Here is a 12,328-nt window from a genome sequence, read left to right on the forward strand (position 1 = left end):
ATTTTAGGAATATATTTAACTGTAACAAGACTGACTGACTGACTGACTGACTGGAACGGTTCGCGAAACGGCGGTCACATGATCAGTGTAAAATCGCGCGGAATACGACAAGGTTATCACAGCTTTCGCAATCTTGTTATCAACGTGTTATCAACATAGAAATTCTTTTCTTTATAATTACTTTTTGTTTCGCACGTAAGTGCATCATAATCATTTTGCGTTTACCGTATGATATTGCGAACGATCAAGCTTAAAAAAAATTGATATAAAGAATTCATGGATTGTGTTCGATCCGCGAGAATTTTCAGCCTTTTTGCTCGTAGTTAAATCTTTTTTAAGCGTACTTTAAGTTTATCATTAAATATTTCTTTAATTTTCAAAAACGTTTGGCTTCTAAAGCTCTGTGATGTTTTCCTAACCTAATCTAAGTCCCTAACCCTAACCTAAAAATCTTGGATAAACATTCGACTTTGATTCACGTTAATTGTTCGATAATCTTATTTGCAAGACTTGTGTGAAGAAAACGTTTAAGTTTGAACTAGCATTATGATAAAATATTAGAGAGGAAAACGATTGATTGTGCATGTGTGATAAACTGTGGAGAAAATGATAGAATCCACCGACAAGAAGTTACTTTACAACACCGTGCTATCACAAACATTCTCACCCGATGGAAATTATCTTCTGGCTGGCAATATTTATGGGGACATCTCAATATTTGAGTAAGGAAATTTTTGAATGAGGAATTTTGTTTCCAGTGTATCTAACGTATATTGTTGCAATAATCATGCAATTCTCTGTAAAAAGTTGAAAACAGTTAAGTTGTGTACATACCGCTTAGTCTTTGAAATCAGGCAAACTGTTTATTTTTTAATTACTTAATTTAATAATTTATAAATTTTCAAATAGTCTGTCAAAGGCCTTAGGGCCCCACAAAGTAGAGGAGAATGAGTTACAAGGACCTAGTTATCGCTTTGCTGCGCATCCCGATCAGGAAGTCGCATGTATGCTCTCTGTTGAGAATTTTCTTGTGACAGGAACACGTGGTGAAATATCAGGATGGGACTGGAAGATAGTTACGTCGAATAAGGCTCCTAAGAGCAAAGTGTCATGGAATGTACAAATTCCTGCTAATAAGTAAGATAGGACTAAAAGGATATAATTAAAATAAAATGTATTAAAAATTTTAATATATACAGGATGAATGTTAATGCATGTCTGTCTTTTACCATGGGAAGTGAGTTATCGATTGCAGCTGTGATCATCTAGTAGATAGATAGCTGTCGCTTAGACAGCCATCATAAACTCAAAAAAATTCACTTTTTTTAATTCTTTGAATTTACGAAATCTTTCAAATAAACTGAAAAAAAGTCTATACATAGTTTAGATGATCACAACTGCATCGATAACTCACTTCCTAGGGTAAAAGGTACAGACATGCATTAACATTCCCTATATATATTTAGAATTGTAAATTATAAACTTTGTATATTTATCTTTTAGAATAAAAAAATAAAATATATATTTCCTTTCAGAGACAGTTACGATAAACCAGACATAAATTACATGGTGTATTCGAAAATGAATAATTTATTGTACGTTGGCTGTGGTGATAATAACATTTACGTCATAAACTTAGAGAACAGAAAGATTTTGAGAAGCATGCAGGGCCATACTGATTACATACACTGCCTTGCCATGATGTAATAATTTTTCGATCTGGCTGTGAGAAATACATTGCATAAAAGTTAGGCTAATTAATATTTCAGATTTTTGTGAATTTTAGGGATAATCAGCTTGCATCCTGTAGCGAGGATGGTTCTGTGAGATTATGGGATTTGCGCAAAAAGGAGAACACTAATATATTAATGCCTCATTTAATAGACAAGGTCACTCGACCACGACTTGGAAAATGGATTGGCGCTGTTGATTTCACAGAAGACTGGTTGGTAAGTAACAACAACAATGATATATTTATTTGATACAATGATATATGAAATTTAAAGAAAGGAAGGATACTAAACAATAAAAAGGAAATGAATTGCATCTAAATTAATTTTTAATTACATTTTGTTTATAATAATTCTAGCTGTGTGGCGGTGGGCCCAGTTTATCATTGTGGCACATGCGAACGATGGAGGTAGCGACAGTTTTCGATCTGTCTGATCAAGGAATCCATGTAGCAGAGATCTACGAAGAACGCGTGATCGCTGGGGGCACGACTGATCATGTTCATCATATGACATATCAAGGCGACATTCTAGCCAAAGTTCCCACCTCGAGTCTCACAGTCTATAGCGTGGTACATCAAGAAACCCCACATAAAGTGCTCAGCGTGGCTGGTTCTTCAAATTGCATTGACATTAGTACAAACTACAATTACCGTGAAATGACGCTCAAATTTGCGTAATAATTCTTAGGAATAATTATTGGAATTGTTAAAATGGGAATTTAATTTTCCAATAAGGATTTTTCCAAATAGTTTGGATGAATGAATTAAATATAATTAATTTGTAATTTTTTTAAATAAATATATTAATAAAGTACACATTTTTTATACGATATGATTCTTTTGTACAAATATACAAGCGATATTTGCGCAATGAAATGCAAAAATAGATATACATGCATTTATATAATTATCCTTATAATTATACTTTTTATATTGCCCTTTTTTTCCTTTTTTAGAAAAATATAGAATAAACATTAGTTTATCTATATTTGCCAAAGAATTTTGACAACCTTTTTCGTGATTGCCAAGTATTATACATAAAATAACAAATCTTCGCACATTCCTTTTTTCTGCCTTTTATTTATAAATTTAAAAAATTTATATATAATATTCAATAAAAAAGAATATATTTTTAGTTAAAATTAATATTTCTTCAATAAATACTGAATTTGTAATATCACATTTGTGAAGCTATACATAAAGAATTATTTTTTATTTATAATACAATTATTTAAAAAAAAATGGAACAAAAATTCTTTATTCATAATTACAAAATTAACTGTTAATAGATTAATTCGAATCTACTTAAGTAAATTTGGCAGTATTTAAGAACATTGCTTCGAGAGTGCGATATCATTTCTTTACGAATTTCGTAAACAAGAGTTTGTTAACATTAAATAAGCATCTCTCTGATTGAAAGGGATCAGAGAAAACCATGACCGGCGATGACTGCGGGGATAAATCCCTCTCTGCCATCCTTGGAACGCACCCAGAACCAATCGTTCGTATGATCGCTCAGCAAAGCGACCACATCGCCTTTCGAGACCGTCAAAGCGTTTGCGGCATGCGCCTCGTAATCATTTCTAATCACCAGGAGTGTATACCGCGAGCCTTTAGTGCGCGCGTTTGCTGCTGCCCTCAGATACAATCGATCAACACTGCGTTCACCGCATGCCGATACCGCGTCTCTTGGTCCTCGCCTCATTCTGCCGCTGCGTCCACGACTTGCCCCGCACTCAGATCTAGTGTCACGCAGCTTCTCCATGTCTGTCATATTTCCTGAAAAAAATAAAAACAATTAAAAAAATTGAAAGCTTAATGAAAAAGTATTTTAAGTCTATTTGAAAGAAAAATTACGAACAAAACAAAATTAAATTAAGGGTGAGTTAAAAATTTGCTTAATAGAGACACGAGGAGGAAAGGTTTAATTAAAGATTTTAAAATTATAATTGAAATGTATTTAAATTAATTTGTATCTAAAGAACTTATATTACTGATAAATTATTAATTTGTTTCCAATTATTCTCTAATTACTTTATTTCTCAACACATTACAAGACTTATTTTATAGTTTTATAGGAATATTCCGTTTACCTAATGGTCGGGGAAAAACATCAGTGGAATCTTCCCAACATGGTCCTCGTGTAGGTTGCGGTAAGATCCCTAAAGGTAAACAGGCAGCGTAGCCGACGTAACCCTCCTGTCCGTGAGGTGTTTGCACGTATAGCCAGGTTTGATTTTTGAAGACGGCATTCACAACTGTACCAAGAGGAAGAGCCATCTCGTCCTGTATACCGCCTTGAGTCTGATATAATACCGATGGGAAAGACAGGACAACTGGGATGTTCGCTGGTCTTTCTATAGATGCCTACGATTACAATTGTAAATTATACTATAAGCATAAACACAAGATATTAATTCTATAAAGAATACAAAAGTTATAGAATTATAGGAAAGATAAAAAATTAAAGATAAGAAGCACCTTAGTTAGGAACGCGTCGAGATCGGCGATCTCGTAGCCGAATCTACTGTGTAGTCTAGGTTTGTGCGAACGTTTGGTCCGCCTATGTCGGTGCTTCTCTCGTCCATTGGGTGTCGACGTTGATTCACGAGACACTAGAGAAGGCTCGGATACGGCTCTCTTTACTTTCTCCTTTTCTTTTGTATTTTTGAGACCGATGAATTCTTTGTCAAAATGCCTCTCCAGAGGGCTATCCAATTGCTTTTCATCGATCGTCTCTTTGTCAATAGTCTTCAAAAGAAATATTTGAAACAGTAAAAGATATTAGTTAAATTTGAAAATAATAAACTTAGAATAATGGGAGAGTTTATTTAAAAAAAAGTTCATATCTCGGATTACAAAATAAAGATTAAAGATTACCTTCTCGATCCTTTCGATCTTTTGAAGCCTGTGCAAAATCTTTTCACGCTTCTCGATGCTCTCCTTGTTCTCGATATTTTCCTTGCTAGCAACGTCTTTGTCCTTGATACTTTTAACACTTCTTCTTGAAGATCTCTTGCTGCCTCGCGAAAAAGCGTCCCGATCATTATTTGTACCTTTCAAAGAAACATTTTGCATAATTTCACTAATAACATAACAAGATAATATAATATTGTAGCATATTTATTTCTATGTTAAAAATAATAATAAATTGAAGCAAGTTTCTTATTAATATGACTATCGATATCATTATATATCAATATTAGTCTCAAAATAAATATGACAATAAATAAAAATGATAAATAATAAAAAAAAAGATGATTTTTCACCTCCACTGCCGTTAATGGTTGAATAGTTGTTGGGTCCAGGACCCAAGTTAGATTGTTGTTGGCCGCGCAAGACCCAAGTTAACGAGATTCTGGGGCGTAACAAGGCGCTCGAGCGTTGCCCCATGCTCGTCGACGACGCGATGGACGTCGGGGAGGGTGTTGGCGCTCTCGAGAGTGATGGCGATCTCGAATCACCCGTCACGACCTGCAACGGGCAGTCCGCCACCAGGTCCACCGTCTGCACCGAACAGCCATACTCCTGAAAAATACATTTTTCATTAGTCTCGATCATAATTTAATAACGAAGACACAGGAATAATACACTGAAATTCATTACAAATCTTAAGATATAACTCCATATGTAAAAAATTTTACGAAATAAAATCCATGAAATAACCAGTAACGTTAGAATATTCTGTAGAGTTCGTCCAAAAAGAAAATGACATTAAAATAAAATAGCAAATTTGCTGATTGAAAAATGTCGACAACGCGTTCGTTAATTATATTTTCAAAATAAATTTCTAAGAAATTTATTTTGAAAATGTCATCGTTCATCCATTCGGTGGCGCAACATCCCAAGACGGAATAGGGCGTCTCAAAGAAGAAAAAAAATTTTCTTTCAATAAAGTATTTACTCCAAATTTTACTCAAAAGGATATACTCGAAGAGCTAATATTTTTTTAGCGTCTGATAATTAAAGATCACCAGATGGAGCCTTTTTCAGCTCACGCGAAAAATCGCGTATATGGGCTCAGGTGGGATCGAATCCGGATCTACAGATCGCGAGTCAATCGCACTGACAATAATATTATTTTTAATAAGAACCTTTTTTTATTAATTAAAATTTTGAAAATTGTTTAAACACAAAACACAAGGTATAATCATCCAAAAAATTAAATTGTAGCAAGCTATAAATAAAAATTCTAAAAATTATAATTAAGTTCATTACTCAGCAAATATGCTGACGTCAGCTTGTTTGCTGGACAATGAACATAATTATAACTTTTAGAATTTTTACTTATAGGGCTTACTACGATTTAATTTTTTTTTCTAGCCATTCTAAGTGTGTTAATAAACTCGTCTGATGTAGTATTTTTCCAATATTTTCCGGTTGTAATAATCACTAGTCACATAATAATCACTATTCATGAGACGTATGTAATGTCGTGTAATGTCATGTGATATTTTTTTATTATAATGCCGTATCGCATCCTTGCATTTCTAGAACGTGACTAGCCACTCGGAACGAAGCTGAAACAGGAAACTAAGACGCGATACATCTCCTTTATACTTTCCATATCCTTTAAGAAAAAGATATTCTTGTGGAAAAAATGGTTTCCTTATGCATTTTTCTACTCGTTCACTTATACATTTTTCTACTGATTTCTAGACTTACTATTCTTATCTTCAAAAAATAATATGTATTGTATGAATAAATTAAATATACAGTAAAAAATTTAAATTCAAAATTATATTATAGAAGAATGTGAATATTCAAATATTATACGCAATATTGATCTGCCCTTCAATTCTATTTAATATTAAATATTAAAAACTTTTATATAAATTTTTTTAAAAGAAAATTTCAATTTTATCATAGATAGTTATGCTTCACGAGAAGAACAATCAAAACTTCCCCGAAAGGGATCCGGGTAAGTACTGGGATTCTTATCCTGCCGGCTCACTGGAGAAGCAATTTTTTTCATTCGCGCAGAAAGTGGATTATTAATGCGTCTTATAGGCGTTCAATTAACCCGCATGGCGAGTCGTCGAGATGAATTATTTGGCGGGGTCTCTCGTGGGGTTCCGGCCATGTTTTACCGCGCCATTGGAAATTTACGGTCGTCGCTTCTTTCTCATGCGCGAATAAATTTCTAAGCTTATACATTAATTTTAAGCTGATATTAATTTTTACTAACACAGCTGAAAAATTACAAACATAAATACCTTAAAATATTAATATTGATCACTTGAATTCTAAAAATAATAATGTTAATTTAGTTTAACAACTTACAATGTGCATAACTATAGTGTTTTAAATATTATTTCTATCGCATTTTCTATTTTTTTATCATACCATGTATAAAAACAGCAATGTGTCGAGCATTGATACATAAAAATAATTATCGTTGACGTTTTTCATTAGATAAAGATCGAAGAGTGTATAACGTTCGATGCAAATGCGTGAAGTTTAACATTGTATTATGGATTAAAAAATTATTATACACAAATTGTACGATGATTACCGTAAATTGTATATTATACGAATAGAAAGCAAATTTTTATATAAACAATTTAATAATTTGTTCTTAAATATTTTTCTAAAAATGTTTGAAAATAATTTCTTTTTACACATATTGCATAATTGTCTTTTCTATATATATTTTATACTTTTTATATATTAATTGCTGTATATCGTATGATACCTTGTAGCAGATTCTATCATTGACCGATGGAGCTTGGACAGAGGGATCTTCTCTTGAAATAGTCACAGCTTCCGTTTCCTCCAATTGATAGTCGATTTCGCTACTCCAAGAATGTCGCCTTTTCAAATCCCCTAAAACACAAAACAATACTCAATTTTAAAAACTGATTACAAAAAGAACAAATTTTAAAACAGCGAGAATAAATTCCTTCCAAGATGTATAAAACAACAAATTAATATTTTTAATCTTGTACGTATATTTTATATAATTATTGTTATATTGTATATAACAATAATTAAATTAAGTAATAAAATGTATAAAAATAAAAAGAAACAAAAAAGGTTTGAATAAAAGATGAGATACATAATTGTTTTTCGATAAAATAGGCCATAATAGAAATTATAACGTATTGGATCAACCAAGGATAATTTCTACGTATTGTGATTTGCGTGCCTCGATCATTTCGCGTTCCCTTGGAAGCCGAGGATCTCGAAAAACATTTCGGGGCCTTACACGCACGAAGATAATGGACGAGAGAATAAGCTCTCTGCTTAAACACAGTATTCGAGTCCCGTGACTTATGGGATTCGATCGGACGCGGTGTAGGGCCCGTAGGGGGGACCTCAACCTACGAATTTGCTCGTTTACTCGTATCAGCGGAATGCCGTGGCGATGGAAGATCCTTTCTTCCATAGGAAGCGAACGAGCAATCGTGGCTGCCGCGCCGCGCTAAGATTAATCGATCTCGCGCGATTCAAGTGTCGATTACGTCAGTTCGCGAATCCGCGATCGAGTAAGAATATGACGAGTAAGAGTTCGTAGACAAGAATACTACGATATTCTCTAATCTAGATTCCAGTATCACATAAAAATACTGATATCAAAGCATATTTTATTAAATTAATATCTCTGATTTAATATTACATTAATAATAAACTCTAATATATTACAGATTAAAACCGTAAAATTAATATTGAAACAATGTGATGCATGTTTCAGTATTCTGCCGATGCATTTATATACATCCGGATGATAATGTTGAACGACCCGATTTGTACGCACGTGATCAGCGAGCACGTGCATCGCTAAGTGACTGTCGGTGACACGCGCGTAACTTTTGGCATACACTGAAAAAAATGCATGTAATTTTACATGGAAATTACAAGTATATGACTGGAAAATTATCTAAATTACATGAATATGCTTGGAAATTTACTGGAAATTGTAAATTTTCAATCATATTTAAGCAATTTTCCAGTTTCATAAACATGTAATTTCCATGTAAAATTACATGCATTTTTTTCAGTGTAGGCGTGAATATTGCTAAGAGCTTTTTGGGAAAGATTATAATTATAGATCTTTTTAATAATTACCACGTGTCTTTACATTAAAATTAACTTTTAAATACTTTATCTCGTAAGAAATAATACGTAAAATTATTTTAAAAATGAAAATATGACAATTACAGAATTAGAAAGATTGGAACATAGTATTAGCATAATTTCCAGAATCTCGATATCGAAGTTTTTATCACGTATGCGAAAGCTAATTTTACAACTGAAGCACGTGGTATCATTTATTATATATTACTATTTCTATTTATATTTATATTACTATTTCTATTTATATTTACATTACTATTTTTTGCATATTATAGAAAAAATTGAGAGCTAAAGCAAACGCTAAGATTAATTCTCTAAAGAGATATGCATGATGAATCGTGTTTATCTAGCTCCTTTATCCCATGAGAATAAGAACAGATCACAAAAGATTACCGAGAGTTCCTTTCACGGCCCGTAATGAACTTCTTAGCTTTCTCATAAACGTAGGTACAATTCAATCCAAGCCACAATAAATCCTCGTTATCCCTGAACGCATTGCTATCCGGTGAGCTTTTATCAAGTTTCTTCGACACGGTCGAAAGATACGAGAGCGACTCTCCGTGTTTACCATCCACTATCGAACATCGTTTGACAGATGATGTCTGTGTATTGAACAAATAATTGGCAAGAGAAAAAAGCCGCCGAGCAAGAGAGGAACGAGAATTACCTGAACTATACGACCGCTTCCGCTTCTTTGGTTCGCTGTTTGATCGCGGAAACTCATTAACATTTAACTGCTAATCATCACGTTATCGTTTAGATCATTTGAAACGTTGTCGTCGATGCTGTCGTTGCCATTGGCTTAATATCCATGATGAAGATATCACTGTCAAGTGATGTCTCGTTTCGCGCCATGCCTCGTGATTATATCACGATATTTTTATTTCTATACAATGTGTATCTTTTTATCCTTTTTATGCTTGTATATTTTATCGAGATATGGGAATCGTGAGGAATTCGCTCAGAAAATCCACTGAAGATCTCACTAAGATCAACGATATTTGTATATACATTAGCGTTTATTTATACGATCAAACCGATTAAACATCTTGTGATAACATTTTATCTCAATATCTTTTAATAATTTATTGTTACGTATTTAATTTATATTAGATGTTTAGAAAACCAACATCTCCAATTGATATTTTCTTATAATTTCACGTTTACATTTAAAATTAATTCGTGCACATAATTATGTGATTTAGTACAACACGTTACTTTTACAGATTTAATATCTTGATAAATTTTCACATTGCTTTATACACTCAAAACCTTTTCTCATACTTTCAATATTTCGGCTTTTTCACACTCAAATTCTTTTAAATAGTTTCTTTAAAAAATTGTTTTTCAACAATTTTGCACTCACATTGACTAGAGATCGTCTTCTTCGAAAGTAGAATATATAAATCGAGAAAAGATGATTGAAAAAATAATTGAAAGGAAGTAAAAAAAAATGCGTTTTTCTGCACTTTTCATCGATTACTGGACACTGACAACGAGATAGCAGGTGCGCTTACAGATTCACCCACAGGTGCAGCTCTGACTAGACTAAACGTGCTCGTTGCGATGCGCCGAGTAGTACTCTAGGCGAGAAGAAAGATCCGGGGAGAGAAAGCGGGATGAAGAGGAAGAGAGAGAGAAGGTAATATCCATGGCTTCGATTGGTCCATGCTTCCCGCGAAAACGGCTCGTCCAATCGCCGTGACCGCGTAATTGTCGGCTATCAGACTTCGCAAAAACGACCCCGACTTGGGCCTCGAGTCCCACGAAGCCGCCCCTTCGACTGATGTTCATCCGATGAACACGCACTTCCCTCGGCATGTTTCCCTCTCGACTCGTTCAAGTGAAAATACCGTTAAATATTGTTACTAAAAAGTAGAGCTATGTCTCTAGCGTGAATACGCTGTGATCATAAAGCAGTTGTTTTAATTAAATATAAAAATGTAAAATAAAAGATATTTTTTATAATTATTCCACATTTTAGATTTTATAATTAAAAATTCTTAGAAGAAAACTATGTAGTAAAAGTCACATGTCTTTTATTTAGATAATTTAAAGATATTTACTATTATTAATTGTTATAATATTTTATTAATTTTAGCTTGATAAATTGAATAAAATACACATTACCATTCAAAAAACTTCAGCTTCTCTTTGCTTTTGCTCGCAGAAAGCAAGATACGTTTCTACTTTGTTACACACTTTGAAATTACAACATTTTGCTTCTCGTCGCTCATCCCCGTATACTTATCCTGGTATAATTTATAATTTCACGATTTTTATAAGATTCGCGCCCTGACATCTCTCGTCATACCCGAACGAATGAATAACTCTTTCACGCGAGAGAGACGAGGGAGGATGGGCGGTTCATAAGTGGCGGGTCGATGAGACGCAGCGGGGTGAGGAACCGAGGTGGAGGAGGGCCCAGCGACCTCTGACCCCCTTGGGAACCGTGAAGAGCCCGAGGGCAATGTGCGGCCGAGAAAGGGACTCGAGAATCCGACCGGGACCCACCCGACCCAAAATACTTGCACGCTGGTTACATCGCTGCCGGCGTAACCACCGGCGGACCTGACGGGTCGCTCAACCGATCACGAATTAATTCGTCGCGAGAAACAATCGGCTTCTAGAGAGTGTCGATTTGTGTACATAAACTGCATTGATATAATGAAAAGGAAAGTAGTATTATAAACAGAAGAAAGCAACGTAAGGAACAGTGTTAATAGCTGAGTAAAATGCACATATAAACTTATAAAAGGTAATTGAAAAATAAATATCTAAGGTCTTGAATCCTATATTTTAGCTGAAATAATTTTGTTAAATCATTAAAATAATTAACATGATGAGTAATGTCGCAATAAGTTTTCTATTAACCACTGATGGTCCAACCAAATTATTTCCAAATCTGCATCTAGCTAATTTTTGAAATACTTAAAAATTTTTCCGTGTATGTTTTTCATTATGTATCTGAACTTTTCATCAATGAAACATTCGTATAGAAAAAAATAAATAATAAGATATTAGGACTTCTGAGTCTCCTTCGTGATAGCATTTCCTACATCTATGATCGAAATAGATATTTTTAACAAAAATGGCCAATCGTGCCAAGGATTAAAAAACATACGTCCATCGATCAATCGGTTTTAAATGAAAAGAGTGTTCAGTGGAAATCTCCAGTTGAAGTCTCCAGTTTTTCCGACCGATTGTAAAACGAACATCGATTCTCATGAATAGCTATAGGTCTTGACTCTCGTCCTGATTGGCGCGTACATATTTTCGCCTTGATCCTGGGCGAGCAAGGATTTAAGAGGGACGAGAAGCGAGCGAAGCGCAGAAAGCGCGTGAGCGTGTAATGGTGATTGAATGCGGCTAATGGCCGTTCTGTACGGGACTTTTCATATAGCCCCGCCAAGATATACGTTATGACCGCGGCATAACATTTACCGGGTGGTAAACAGCCACGCATAAACTTCAACTGAAGTCCTCTTTCAAGACGGGGAAAAGAGGGAGTTAGGGAAA

At 34.1% G+C, this 12,328-nt stretch overlaps 2 protein-coding genes across 3 annotated transcripts in view; one reads left to right on the forward strand and one right to left on the reverse strand.

Annotated features, from left to right (window-relative positions):
• Window positions 1-353: 353 nt before the first annotated feature.
• On the forward strand, window positions 354-2,423 carry thoc6 (THO complex subunit 6). The gene is made up of 5 exons (XM_018454444.1): window positions 354-722; window positions 910-1,137; window positions 1,536-1,703; window positions 1,787-1,949; window positions 2,090-2,423. Exons 1-5 carry the CDS (start codon window positions 607-609, stop codon window positions 2,408-2,410), a joined length of 996 nt encoding a protein of 331 aa, XP_018309946.1. The 5' UTR covers window positions 354-606; the 3' UTR covers window positions 2,411-2,423.
• A 611-nt stretch (window positions 2,424-3,034) lies between these two features.
• The window catches only part of LOC108726768 (uncharacterized), a 28,506-nt gene continuing 19,212 nt past the window's right edge, over window positions 3,035-12,328 (reverse strand). The window contains exons 1-7 of one of the 2 annotated variants that reach the window (XM_018454538.1): window positions 9,203-9,273; window positions 7,428-7,558; window positions 5,002-5,260; window positions 4,613-4,788; window positions 4,214-4,483; window positions 3,826-4,099; window positions 3,035-3,511 (exon numbers count right to left, since the gene is read on the reverse strand). In XM_018454538.1, coding sequence (XP_018310040.1) covers window positions 3,156-3,511; window positions 3,826-4,099; window positions 4,214-4,483; window positions 4,613-4,788; window positions 5,002-5,260; window positions 7,428-7,558; window positions 9,203-9,248 — 1,512 coding nt within the window. In that variant the 5' untranslated portion in view covers window positions 9,249-9,273 and the 3' untranslated portion in view covers window positions 3,035-3,155. Of the gene's footprint in view, window positions 3,512-3,825; window positions 4,100-4,213; window positions 4,484-4,612; window positions 4,789-5,001; window positions 5,261-7,427; window positions 7,559-9,202; window positions 9,274-12,328 lie in introns of those variants that run through there. The other variant, XM_018454539.1, reaches the window with a different exon arrangement.

The sequence above is a fragment of the Mycetomoellerius zeteki genome, unplaced genomic scaffold (assembly GCF_001594055.1).
Source record: "Mycetomoellerius zeteki isolate Tzet28-1 unplaced genomic scaffold, Tzet1.0 scaffold433, whole genome shotgun sequence".
Taxonomy (NCBI): domain Eukaryota; kingdom Metazoa; phylum Arthropoda; class Insecta; order Hymenoptera; family Formicidae; genus Mycetomoellerius; species Mycetomoellerius zeteki.

Bases quoted from the DNA above. Each gene is read 5' to 3' on its own strand.
- thoc6 (XM_018454444.1), top strand. From the start codon at position 607: ATGATAGAATCCACCGACAAGAAGTTACTTTACAACACCGTGCTATCA. The intron at 723-909 runs GTAAGGAAATTT...ATTTTCAAATAG, and splicing joins GGGGACATCTCAATATTTGA to TCTGTCAAAGGCCTTAGGGC. The intron at 1,704-1,786 runs GTAATAATTTTT...TGTGAATTTTAG, and splicing joins ATACACTGCCTTGCCATGAT to GGATAATCAGCTTGCATCCT.